Genomic DNA, 14,582 nt, shown 5'->3' on the forward strand with positions numbered 1-14,582 from the left:
TATTAAGACCTGACAAAGACTGCGCTGGCTCGAACATGTCAACCGCATGCCAGATGGAAGAATCCTTAAAGACCTGCCTTAGTCAAGAGAAAGAAAAAGAAAGCTGCCCAAACAGCTAGCCCTAAAACAGATGCGTATTCATGCATGAACTGTGGCAAATTCTGCCGCTCGAGAATTGGTTTGATTAGTAACAACAGATTCTTCCCCGTCTCAAGAAAAGGCCAAAACCAGTGACTCATTTGGGGGCATCCATTGTCTTCGAGACAGAAGGAGTCGATTAACAAAAGCTGCATTGTTACTTCATAGTGACAGCTACATGTTACAGCTGCGCGAAAACCATGCTATCTCTAATGCCAATGTTTAGATTAAATAAGTACAAAACAATTACATTCAAATGCAAATTTCAGCAATAAGTCATTCATAGTTTTTCGTTTGTGAACGTAATTACATTATTGTCCACTAAAACGTGACCTCAGATCGATCTCATTGAAACATATATAAGTTTAGATTAAGATTTTGTAACCTAGACCTAGTAAAAAACATTGTTAACTATCAGGGCTGGCCTTAAAAATTGAGGGGCCCAATTAAATATATGCTTGCGAGGCCCCTCTTCTACAATTTTTACAAAAAATAACTATCATTATTAATTAGATTATTATATAAACATTTATTATACAACATACACAAGAAACAACTCAAATGCAGTAGGCGCAAGTGACTTACTTTAAGATAAGTTAATCGTACGATACACTAATTATATTGACCCATTAATTTCTACATCTTTAGAACCTGTGACAAAAGATTTGCCTGATAGTGATATGCCCTAAAATTACTGAAAGTCAAAATCCTAGTCTTCACCGAGATTTGAACCCAGTACCCAGAGTTCTGAAGCCAAGCACTTAACCACTCAACGGGTAAATGACTTATGTTGTGGAAAGTAAAGATGGTTGGTCGTTGTGCTGGTCACATGACACCCTGCTAGTTAACGGTTAGTCATAAAAAGAGACTAATCAATTTTTGCCTTTTAGATAGAAAGGCCTGAAAAGGGACTTTTTAAAAAATTAGTTTAAATGTTCCATTGCTGGAGTCACTTGGCTAATTTCTTCGTTGACATTTTATAAAATGTCAAACTATATAATTTCTTTTTACCCTAATACTAATTTCCCTAATCGCTATATATGTTATAAATAAATGATTGGATACCAATTGGCTTATCATTGTTGACACGAGAGATTTTGTTTTTCTGCAGTTTGGTGAGTACTTCGGTTTGGTGCCAACTCTTCTCTAATCAGTTCCGCTGTAAGTATGTTACTTTAGTTCTCTGTTTAAACATGAACTACGCTAAAATAAGTGAAAATTGTATAAGTAGGTATAGTCATATGGTAATTATAACTCTCTCTCTCTCTCTTTCTTTCACAATTAGCATAGAGTATTTAAATGTATAATAGTTTCTTAATTACTTCCAACAAAACAGAAAAACCCTTGTCTTGTTTGGTTCATTTAATTCCCTTTGGACACTTGACCAATCACGACTCTGTAGGTACGCGATAGCACTTGCTCTTAAGCTATTAGATAACAAATAAATATTATCCACACACGTGTAATTTATCTGAATTGTAAAATAGTTTCTATGAGTTTTAAAACCCTTCACTATATCTTCCTGTTTGAAGTAAACTTAAGATTGGGGTTATATTACTATAGAAAGTAAATTCCATTGTGTTTTGTTGAAAATTCTGAGATTTTGATATTTAATATCCCTGATAATTACAAGTGACACATAAACAAGAGGAAACGATACCAGTCTTAAATTGTCATGTAATTTGGGCGCCAAATGAAAATCTTTAAAAAAAATATTAGTTGAATGTATGAGCAAGTAAAAATTCTATTTTGTTTAACTTGTATTTGAATGTTATTATTATTTTAGTGTACGTCGGTTGAAATGCCTCTGATCTTGATCTTGGAAAATTAAGCTTTTTTTTTCTGAAATAAGTTTTAAGAGATAAAATATATAGACCTAGTTATTTAGAGTTTATACCTTTTTATACGTGTACCTCCCAAACATCTTCCACTGCACAACTCCCCATAAAAATGTCTTTTAGGTTTCGATTATCTGATATTCGGATTACAAGTTCAGCCAAACTTAGGTGGAACCTGGACAATAGATAATGATATGTGTAGGACTTCACAGTCCAGTAAGTGATGAGACAAATAAAATGTCCTTGTACTGACCATACCCAATGTTCCTCAGACAGTCCTACACTTCCTGGACTCAACGTGTTTGGTCATGCCAAAAATCCGTCAAAAGTTACATTGTGTGGGTTTTTCTTTTTAGAGCTTGGACCCAAGGTTTGTAACTCTCTTCCCATTGATCTCAGACAAGACAACATGCTTCACATTCAAGAAGAACAAGTAGTATTCACACGACACTAAATAGAAAGGCCGGACTTAAACATTATGATCAAGAAGTCATGGAAAAATCACTCTTTTATTTCTACAAGTATGACTAGAGTTACCCCGCGTAACGTTAGCGGCGAAAAATATAGGTTGGGGGGAGAGAACAAGTAATCTACTCTGTATTCTCCCGTCAATAAATAGCAGGGTCACACTTCACCATTGTGGGGCCCAATGTGAAACGGATTTCGCGGGGCCAAGTTTGGTTAGGGATATAGATAATGAGTAAAAATTAAGAGTTTGTATTCGAAAATAAATGCGTCTTTGCATTTTATTCATTTTTTACTAGGTACAGAATTACTTTACGATACTTGCGTGTAGCGAAGTCATACAGTATATTAGAAAAATTCTATTTCCAACATAGATCACGCTTAATAGCAGGAATTACCAAATGTTTTAATCCATCTACGAGAATTGTTGACCTCCTTTAATAGTTTGAGGCGCTAGAAGCTTCTTTCACCAGATTCCACAATTACGGGTATTACATAATGCCGTTTTTTTTAATCGCGCGTAGGATTTACGCTTTTCATATTGAATGACACCCCAAAGAGACAATTTTTGTTTATATATTTCAGGACGTGATCATCTTCTTTTTTGAAGTAACGTCTGTATTATATAAGATAATACTTATGAATAAATTATACAATTATGAAAATAACATATTTCAACATAATATTTTTTTTGTGTGCTTTTTTTTAGGTAATTTGAATACATTTGAAACAGATAAAAATTTGATAATCATCACAATGTGGGGGATAAATGAGACGTATGAACTGAACACCTCCTCATTAATATTAGAGTCAAATTATACCATTCAGCAAAATAGGTACGTTATTTTATATATATATATAATCTAAGAGAAGCAACTTCTATTTAACAAAAATTGTATATACGTGTTACAGTTGTAGGTCTACTGAGTTGGATACTTACTCCGTATCGGTGACAAGCGTAAGCACTATTTTTCTTCTCACCGACATAAAAGAAAGCATCTGACATGACCTCTAGAAGAGACAGCTGGAGAGCGTTCATGGTAATCGCGGGACTCACATTTGAGTGAAACAAGGATCCTTGCTAAGACAGACGCAGACGACGATAAGGCAACTTAAATAGACCCTATGTAAACAATGTTTTTTATTGCATAAGATGTGGCAATATATGTAAGTCGTGACGCAACTGGATTGTATTGTCACGTGAAACACTGTGTACAAATTTTTTCCGCACACAAAGACCAAAAACACAACAAAAAACAAACAAACAAATAAACAAACAAAAACACATTTATACAAACAATAGATATGTTCTGTAGAATATCCATCATTTTCTTATATTTAGCTGCCTATGTAATAAAATACTATATATTTTATGTTACAGCCCTAAGAATGTCTTGAAGACAAGATTCGTTATTACTTCAGTACTGATGACCTTTGGACTGTTTGGAAATACTTCAATTATCCTTGTTTTAAAAGGATTCAAAGGCGCCACATCTATACTAACAATGTACATGGCAGCTTTCGATAGTTTGTCTTTAATAAGTAAAGTTGTCGGGTACGGCTTGGTAAATTATAGCAAAGACTTTGGATATTTGTTTTGTACAACAAGTTCGATCCCGATGCATTTTTGTGTGACCACTGCCAACTGGACTTTAGTTTTGATATGTATTGAACGTTTTAGTTCCGTTTTTTTTCCTTTTCAATATCGTTTCATTGTTTCACCAAGAAGAGTGCACGTTACTATGGCAACACTAATTTGTACTCTCTTTGTGTACTCTATTCTTTTTAATGCTATGACACAAAGCTATGACGACTCATCAAAAAGATGTATCGTGATAAACATATCATCTAAAATACACGTCATTCTATTAAATTGTATAGGTATAGCAGGGCCCTGTCTTTTCACATTTTCATTCACAACTCCAGTTATTATTAGACTTAAGTTTGTACAAACAGATTTTCGACAAAAATCATATCAACGTCAAAAATCTGAACGCTTATTAATGAGACTTATGCTGAGTTCGGCCATTTTGTTTGTAATTCTTTCCATGCCAGCATTTATTTATTTTATTTTTATCAGTCCTTTTATACAAAATGAAGAAATTATTCAAATCGTAGGTATTTTTATCAGTCTTCTTTGGGATTTATCCCACACTTTCAACTTTGTGGTTTACTTAATATTCGTTAAAGTATTTAGGAAGACATTTGCACAAATCATTTGTAAAAAATCAAGAAAAGTTTAATGCCACAAAAGGTGTGGAGTTTCAAAAATCTTTTGGACATAACACACTTCAGAGAAACGACTATGTTGAAGTTTCGTAAAGAGAGAGAGAGAGAGAGAGAGAGCACCGTACCCTTTAAAATACGGTTAGATTCTTCTTCTTCTTCTAGCCAGCTTTATTGCTGCTTATCTGTGAGCTCTTTTGCAGACTGTGCCAAGGAACTACGGTTATATTAAAACGGTAAAACATTCCATTGTAAAAATGTAACATATGTTGCAATGTTTCCATAAGAAGTTTAGGGAAAATAAAACCTTACAGTAAAAAAAAAGTACGTTATCATTGTGATGTAGTGTTTCTAATGAGATTGTGTCACTAGTACCAACACCTCTTTCCCTCTCTCTCTCTCTCTCTCTCTCTCTCTCTCTCTCTCTCTATATATATATATATATATATATATATATATATATATATATATATATATATATATATATATATATATATATCTGTTAAATAATATACACATATAACATACAATGTATTAAACGTTCCTTTCTAAATTTTACAAATACAATGAAGTCACACAACACAAGAAGAATAGCATTAAGGTTCACCTGAACTCACTTTACCAGTTTGAACTTGATTTATTTACTACTTCCGCTAATTATATGAAAATAAGCGATCACAAGGTGGTCAAAGAAAACGCTTCTCTGAAAGCCTTCAGCATTGACCCAGCCACCTGAGAGACGGAAACACATGATAGAGCAACATGGCGACGCGCTGTGTAAACTGGCGCACAACTTACAGAGGACAAGAGAACAGAACTGGCAGAAGAAAAGCGTCAGAGAAAATCAGTCATTGACACTACCTCAAGCTGGAATAACCTGCCCAGTGAGCAGCTGAACATTACGGGCTCACATAGGTCTTACCAGCCACATGAGGAGGTATAGAACCCACTGGCTGAAAATAATGGGTCATCATCAAACCACGATGGATAAACTATACTCCTTCAAAAACTCACGACTAAACAAATCTAAACAAATCTTCCTTTTTTCTACTTTTACACTCGTACCTTCCAGAACGTACAATTTTCTTCCTCAAGACTTTTCCTTTCTGTCCTTTTCTAGAGCTGCGTCAGGGATTCTCTGTTTGGTTCATTATTAATGAACACGTGAACAATGCGTGATTTTTCGTTAACCTGAAATTTTGAGAATAAGGTCACAGCTAACTTCCGCTTCGATTCGTGACAATCAGAAATATGAGTTCTGTAACATTTGCACTTTAGAAAACTTTCTTGGTGATTTCTAACATGTATTGATTAGATTTTATTGTCTAGCCGTATTGAAATATCGTCTCGTTGTTAGACAGCATTTTATGTTAAATTATAGTTTAAGATCAAATATACGCTGCCTTTTTCTTATCTCCAAGCTGGTGTTACACAACTTACAATTACGTGATTTGACCCTACGATGACCTGCTAACTATTGTAACAACACAAACTAAAACTCTATGGTCTTTTTAAAAGGTGTTCGGGGCTCACAAAGACCCTCCTTCAGGGAACAATACCAGGAAAAAGAAGAAGAGAAAGAGAAAGCGATGGGAAGACAACATAAAACAATGAATGGGCCTGCCATTGAAAGAGGCTCTATCGAAGGCAAATGACACAGAAGAATGGAGAAAGATGGTCAAAAAATCATGCGTGATGCCCCAACGGTCCAACAGATCACAAAAAATGTCGTGGCATCTGTAAAAGATATAAATAAAAGTTGTTGTAACAAAGATGTATGGAATATTTTCAAAAGTAAAAATAAAATTCCATTATCGGGCTAAAGGTCTAGTTTACAAGACAGTGTACGGTGGAGACACATGGGATGCAAGGCCAATAAAATTAATCTTATAAGAATTATTAGATTTAAGGGGAGGGTGTTGACAGGATACCCTTTGCACAATAAAAGACGCACGGTGTCTAGGCCTGATGTAGGACAGAAGTTCTGTGTTTATTTGGGGCACAGCTTGTGCTGACATGAACACGTGTTGAGTGTATTATGCAAGGTAGTCGAGTGTATGTAGGACGTATATTGTTTATTACACTCTATGTACATTGATGATACTTTTGCTTATGTTGCGAAAATATAGATACCTTTAAGTATATTTAGTTGTATTTACCTATGTAATACTGATTGCCTGTTTTAATAAGGGACACCAAATTCATGATGGTATCTTTTTCGATAGCGTAAGTTTTCGTAGTTAACAAAAATAATTTACGTCATTTATCATATAATGCAAATATCCATATAAAACCTTTTAAATGTGTAATTGATAGGTTTATTTTTAGTTTATGGTAGGCTAAAACCAGCAATGCCCGACATCTATATTATAAAGTAGAAAGTAAGGCGTATGTATGTATGTATGTTACGAATAGAAATCAAAACCGATTGACCAATCTTGATAAAACTTAGCATAAATGTTCCTTGGGTACTAACTTAGACCGTAGTGTATGTATTGTAGCCCTAAAACAAATTTAAGACCCTAAAAAAAGTTTTCCAACTAAATGAAAGCATTATAACTTCATCGATCTAGGCGCTTGAACTTGGCTTGGCTTACCTACCTAGAAGGGGGCTCGAGGTTCGACACCCGACTCGGGCAGAGTTGTGTTTACTGAACGCCTAAAGGCAGCTCGGAAAACAAACTCCTAGATACCCCCTCCCCCCCCCCCCACTGGTCCACAAATGAGATTGGACCAAAAGCGCTCTGAGCATGCTATAAGCATGAAAGTAGCGCTATATAAAAGCTATAATAATAATAATAATAATAATAATAATAATAATTACATGAAAAGATTGAAAGGATCTAGATCTAGATCTAATTTTAGAAACTACACTTTGCGCAGATAGTTTTTTACTCTGACACATGAAAATACGAAATATTGATTTCATTATTTAATAAAATTAAGCTTCAATTGTGTGTTTCAAATGTATTTTTTACATAAATTTAGAATTTCTGACGAACATTCTTTCATTAGACATTACGTGAAATGTTACACATCTCTCTATTCCTTGGTCTAAAACTCTAAATTCACTCTAAGATGATCAGAGGCATAGCTAGGGATTTGGGGGCCCGGGAGGGACTGACCTCTTTGGGGGCCCGGTAGGGACTGACCTATTTGGTCACCCCTCGCATTTTTACATTTGACATCATGACATGAGATAATGCACTTTATAAATACATACGCCTATATTCAAATTGGTACAGTATATCAGTAAAATTAACAATAAATAATCATTAAGACTCTTTTAATGAATAATACGTTGTTTATAGGCGAAATAATGCACTAGTGACAAATCTCAATTTATATCGCTTCACGTCGTGCTTTCTGTGCAGCAAAGGTCAAAGGTCATCTATAACATCATCTACATCGATACTGTCTAGTAATATAATTAAAAAAGTAAAATGAAATTATTCTCTCTCTATACCATCAAGTAATTGAAGAAAAGTGTTTATACTTATTTAGCTAAATGTGAACGTCAGTGAAACGGTGCTATCAAAAAAGCCGTCATAAAAAAAATATAAGTTCGTGTAACACAAATTAATCTGTGGTCTTTTTTGAAAGAAATAGCATTAATCTTAGAAATGTATAAAACAGAGGTCTGATAAATCAGCCTTAGATAATTAGAGGCCTAAGGCGAAGTGAATTTGAAGGCCCCAAGTGAAATAAAAAAAATAATTTTAAGTAACAGAGAAAAAACTATGCAATTTATTAAAAAACCTGACTGTCTATGTCTAAATCAACAAATAACTGACTTTGTGTTGGCCACATGACACCCTCGTTAACTGTGGGCCACAGAAACAGATGACCTTTATATCATCTGCCCTAAAGATCTCAAGGTCTGAAAGGGAAACTTGACTTTTTTACTAGGTCACATCGTGCACTTGATATGACCCACTATATTTGTGTACAGCGTCAACCTGTAGCAACTTTATAGTACATGACTAATATAGTCAGACCAATTTCTACATCTAGCCCCAACTTTACCTGTTGTTGAGATTTAGGCTAGGGGAGGGAATCTCATTGTTATTAGAATTTAATCAGAGAAGTCTCATTGTCTGACGAGTTAGGGACAATGAACATCTGTGCTGTTTAATTATCTTCTATTCTACATGTATGGAGCTCATCTCTCACAAAACACAAAACACTTGCCGCGAAGTCTCGCCTACATGCAATCCTTAAAGTAACCAGAAGTTGACAAGTAACGGAAAACGTTGAACATTAAGATAAGTTTAGAGACTATCGACCTTGTAGAGCACACACTTACATCTAAAGATCATTTAGCAACCAATACTAGAGGAAACATTTCTGTTCTTGTGTTGACAAGTTGAGATTTCACAAACTGAAAATAATATTAAAACTATTTGTCATCGTTGCCTTCTATGTGTTTCAAGTCGGTTCGCTAAAACAAATTATTTGATTGGATTTTCATCTGTCTTCTACTACCAGCATTTCTAGATCCAAACATCAATTTCGTTCTGCATAAAACTTTGTGACAATATAAGCGAGATGCTAAACAACAATTTCTACATACAGTAAATAGTAGGATGGCTTGCTCAGATGACAAAGTTCTCTAGGCACTTAACAATTCATTACTTTGACATTTATGAAAAGGTTTACTGGATACATTTTTCATGCAGATTAATTTTCCTAATTGTTTTATTTGTTAGAGAAAAATAAATTCGTATGTTTGGAACACCTTTGTTGTCATTGATATTGTACTCCAGAAGAAATAGTAGATTATTTTGTTCGTGGATCTGTCCTAGCTGTTTCTCTTAAAGTAAATCATTGATACTATCATCGTATCACTGCTCAGTTCCGCTGTAAGTATATAAGTATTATTCTCTGCTAGAAATATAGATAGTAAACTATGCATACATTTATGTCACACTTTCCTAATAGTCCCACATGCTGAACCCATTTTATAAGCAATTCCATTTTTTTAAAATGACTCAAATAGTAGGATCTGAGTATCATCTGAGTATTGTACAATATTAAAAATTGATTTTGAAATTTTAAAAGAAGATTATTAAATTTTAAAATTACTATCTTCTTATTCCTTTAAATAAAAATAGTAACAAGATTGTATAATACTGTCAGAAATTTTTTAGATGACAGCTGAGCGAAATTAAATACAACGCATTGAGATTTCAGATTTTGAATGAAGAAACTTCGAGTCAGATCCTTGGGAGATATACGTTCTTTTCTATCAATGTTTATTAAATGTTTTAAATTCGGGCCTATTCAACCCGGGGCGGCTCAAAGCAAAATCAAAAATAAAATCAGCAGTAATCAGGGACTTGCTATTTGCTGACGACTGTGCCCTAAATGCCTAGCTCTGAAAATGATCTGCAGAGCTTCGTCAGTGACTTCTCAAGAGCATGCTCAGACTTTGGTCTTACCATCAACACAAAAAAGACTGAAGTCTTATATTTACCTGCTCCTGGGAAAGCCTACTCGCATCCAAGCATCAAGATAAATGGACATGCTATAAATGCAGCGGACAGATTCACATATCTTGGCAGCACAATCTCCAGAAACGGTAAGATCGATAATGAAATCGACCTGCGCATCGCCAAGGCCTTCGAATCCTATGGCAGATTGTCTAAAAATGTCTGGAATAGACGATGTATCACCACAAACACAATGCTAGGGGTCTATTGAGCCGTCATCCTCCCTACTATGCTCTATGCCTCAGAGACATGGACAGTGTACAGAAAACATGCAAAGAAACTGAACCACTTCCACATGACATGCCTAAGAAAAATACTGAATGTCAAATTGCAAGAAAAAAACACCAGATACTGAAGTCCTTCGAAGAGCGGGTCTGCAAAGCATCCACAAAATCCTGATGCAGTCCCAGCTACGATGGGCAGAATGGAAGACCGCCGCATCCCTTAAAGACTTCTGTATGGCCAAATAAGGGAAAGAAAGCGCTCGCACGAAGGTGAAAGAAGACGCTTTAGGGACACCCTCAAAGCTTCTCTTAAGGCGTTCAGCATAGACCCAGCCACCCGACAGAGCATCATGACGTCGCGCTGTGAAAACTGGCAGATTGCTGAGGAAAAGAGAACAATGCTGGCAGAAGAAAACCGCCAGAGAAGAAAAGCAAGGCCAATGACACCAACTCCAGGTGGAATAACCTTCCCAGTGTTCAGCCAAATACTCACATAGGTCTCAGCAGCCACACCAGGAGGCACAAAACCTCAGTGCAATGCCCTCAGCTCCCCTGGATAACAAAAGTGGTTATCATCGAACCACGATGCACGAACTGTTTCCTAAGCCTTTAAAGATGCATCACTTATCAACACTTCTATATTACGTACAACAACAATAAGATATAATTCCTTGCTTTTTACACATTATCCACTATAGATGAGAATCTACAAGGGTTAATATATTTTTTCACAAGCTTTCTTATTTTTATTTTAACAAAAGAACAAAATACATTTAAAAAGAACACATTTATAATCGCCTTTTTCCTCAGGTAGTTTGAGTTCAATGTTTAACGCAAGAACACCTCCACAATGTGGCTCATGAATGAGACGTATGAGATGAACACCTCCTCAAGACCTTCTGTACCCAACTTTACGTTATTGAGTAGGAATAGCAATGAAAGCGAGAAGTAAGTTATTTCAATGTTACAAATACATACTCAAAGTAGATATTTTATTCTTATCAGTTATAATTGACTGACCCGAAATGAGTTTCAAATCAGAAGGACGAAACTGTCCAGAGGCAGGGCCTTTCTGACTGGAAAGAAAAAAAAATAGAAAGCGTTTTGCTATAAGGGTCACTTCAAATATTTCAAAAGGTTTGAGATAAATCTATTTTATGAGTCCTTGACCCTAGAAAGAATTTTATCCTGTGGGCAGGATTGGAAGGTGGCACTTCATCGATCTCCCTGTCGCGAGGCCCCCAACAACAAAGTGATGATTTATTCACACCAGTCCTTTTATGACACACGACTCCTTGAACCAACGTCATAGGTTTCTCGTCCAATGCGAAGGCCGGAGGGACTCTCCTTACTCCTATAATGTACCGAATCAAACCGTAGAAGTACTATCACCATACGTATGGTTCCCTCTGGGAACAGTGCCGCCACTGATAATATTGGGTTAGCGGGCCTTTCTTCCATTCTCACCACGTGCATCTAGAATCTAGAGCATTCTTCTGGCAGCCCACTGGAGGTTCTGCTCGCTTTCATTCTTAGCGTATCTAGTTCCCCGGGCGGACTTTCCACGGAGGTGCCACGTTGAGGCGACGGATATAGAATACTTCTTATAAGGGCTACTAGATTTCACTGCATATAAAAACATACCAATTTTAATATAAAATAATGAAATACTGGCTACAGTAAGTGTATCCTGTAATTCATTGTTTCAATAAAACTATCACGCTCACAAACATTTCATTGACTTTTCAAAACACTTTTTTTGGATTGCCCGTCCTTCATTATCAGTGCATTCTGGTACAATTCCTTTGCGGACATGTGGGGTGAGGGAGTGTCTGTTTTCGGCCGATAAATTAAATTGACTACTCAAACTGGAGCCAAGTCAAATAAACATTTCCCTGGTACATAAAGATTTAAATATGTGCCTCTTTCGACCTTTTTTTATTTTTACAAAGCTTAAATCAACTCACTCTATCTGTCTTTCTTTCAGTCTGTCTGGTTAAAAGTATGAACATGTTTTTTCTCCCATTTCCAATTCCTAGATCAAGTTAAAACTTTGCATAGCTTTTTTTGTTTGATATGGAAATAAGGGTACTAAATGCTACTTAATGAGAAATATGGATGTATATTTGGATTTAATCCCTTTATTACGTGTTGACACTTTTTTATTTTTCACTTCCCATTCTAGGATAAAGTTAAAATTTTGCATAAATATTTATAGTCGATGACTATACAAGAATCAATTCAAAAATTAACCAGCTAATTAATCAATTAATGCTAAGTAATTCATTTTGTTATTTTACATGAGAAAGGGAGCTAAACACTGTAATTCTTGGATAAATGGCTGTAATTAGTGGTTCTCTCTCTTAAATAAGCTTTGCTTTTTTTTTCACAGTATTCTTTTTTTCTATTGCTTGTTTAGATTCGGCTCTATGTTTCTTTAATTTGAAATGTCTTCAAAATTGTGTTCTTTAGTTTGAGCATTGTTTCACACACACACACACATACACACTCAGACACACACAGAGGCTGACAATGCACATAAACATTGTTTACACACACACACACACATGCACATGAAAATTGTTTCTCATTGTAATGTCTGGTAAGTTTTCTACAATGTGAGGTTTTTATTCAACATCAAACTTTTTGTTTTGTTGCAGCACTAGGAGTGACGTGCTTCGAAGATTGACGATTACCTCAGTCCTGCTTGTATTCGGCGTCTTGGGGAATACTTCGATTATTCTTGTTTTAAGACGATTGAAAAGCGCAACATCGATACTAACAATCTACATGGCTGTATTCGATACTCTCTCCTTGATGAGCAAAGTCTTGACCGACGTCTTGGACTATTATAATACAGATAACTTTGGATATTTGTATTGCGTTACAATGACCATTCCTATAGTTGCCTTTGTAGCTCTAGCCAACTGGACTTTAGTTGTGATATGCATAGAACGTTTTCTGTCCATTTTTTTCCCTTTTCATTATAAATCTTTTGTTTCGACAGAAAGATTGCACGTTACTATGGCAACAATGGCATGTATTTTTACTTCATACGCCGTTCTTTTCAATGCAATGACAAGAACCTATGATGAGGATTCAAACAAATGTATTCTAATTAATATATCAGGAATCATGTTTTATATCATAATGAACACTGTTGCTTGTGTTGGACCATGTTTATTTTCTACAGTTATTACGATTTTAGTCATTGTAAAAGTACACATTTTCCAAGAGAATTTTAAAAATGTTAACAAATCTAAAATTCGTCAGAGATTGGAAGGCTCATTAAGTCGAATAATGCTTTGTTCTTCGATTTTGTTTAATATTTTAAACTTGCCAGAAACATTTTATTTTAGCTTTTTTTGGCAGACGTATAGAGCTAATCATGTGGTAGAGTCGTTTCTGGTATTTCTTAGAGATCTGTCTCATGTTATGAATTTTCTTGTCTATTTAATATTTGTGCAACGGATTAGAGAATCATTCAGAGAAATATTTCATAGAAGATCAAGGGACGTTTGGAGCGAAATTTGAATCTTTTCTGGTAATTTTATACCAGTGATAACAGTGGCGTAGCTAGGAATTTGCCATCATTTTGTATCGGAGGGGGGGGGGGCTTGACCTCTTTGTGGGCCCCTGTATTTTGCGTAGTATTTAATATTTAATGTAAAATACACACTCATCATTTGGGTTTCCAAATTCTCCGCCTTCCTACCTCCACCTTAGCTACGCCTCTGAGTGATAATGACACTTAATTGTTTTTTTGCAACAAAATGTAAAACAAATTTACAAAAGCTCAAATTGTTTAAAACTAGTGTATGCACATACTGTACATAAAAACGTGATTGTTTCAAAAATTTCAATTGTACATGAAATATTAAAGACTAACAAAGGTGGAGTCATATAAAGATTAAATAATATTACTTATTTATTTTTTTGTTGCTATTCTTGTCAACTTGAACTTCAACATAAAAATAATTAACGAAGAGAGTATGTTTGAATTCAGAGTCCACTCTTGGGTCATCAGTTTGGTAAGTCATGCGGGAAATTGTCAGGTTTCCAAATTTTCAGCACAAATATCCCAAACAATAAGTGTACAAACAACCCTGATTCTTACACTCTTTAGACAACATTGACTAGTTAGTACAAGACGAAATTGTCTCAGACGTGATTGTAATGTTTTGCAGGCTGATGTCATG

The 14,582-nt window shown here is 35.2% G+C and overlaps 2 protein-coding genes across 2 annotated transcripts; both read left to right on the plus strand.

The window, feature by feature from the left end:
* The first annotated feature begins 3,156 nt into the window (after nucleotides 1-3,156).
* On the plus strand, nucleotides 3,157-4,696 carry LOC129928932 (N-arachidonyl glycine receptor-like). Its single transcript, XM_056045464.1, has 2 exons — nucleotides 3,157-3,277; nucleotides 3,823-4,696. Exons 1-2 carry the CDS (start codon nucleotides 3,198-3,200, stop codon nucleotides 4,682-4,684), a joined length of 942 nt encoding a protein of 313 aa, XP_055901439.1. The 5' UTR covers nucleotides 3,157-3,197; the 3' UTR covers nucleotides 4,685-4,696.
* A 1,959-nt stretch (nucleotides 4,697-6,655) lies between these two features.
* LOC106069811 (uncharacterized) lies at nucleotides 6,656-14,277 on the plus strand. Its single transcript, XM_056045712.1, has 4 exons — nucleotides 6,656-6,893; nucleotides 9,377-9,529; nucleotides 11,194-11,331; nucleotides 13,044-14,277. Exons 3-4 carry the CDS (start codon nucleotides 11,234-11,236, stop codon nucleotides 13,915-13,917), a joined length of 972 nt encoding a protein of 323 aa, XP_055901687.1. The 5' UTR covers nucleotides 6,656-6,893; nucleotides 9,377-9,529; nucleotides 11,194-11,233; the 3' UTR covers nucleotides 13,918-14,277.
* Nucleotides 14,278-14,582: the final 305 nt, after the last annotated feature.

Source organism: Biomphalaria glabrata, chromosome 11 (genome assembly GCF_947242115.1).
Source record: "Biomphalaria glabrata chromosome 11, xgBioGlab47.1, whole genome shotgun sequence".
NCBI lineage: Eukaryota > Metazoa > Mollusca > Gastropoda > Planorbidae > Biomphalaria > Biomphalaria glabrata.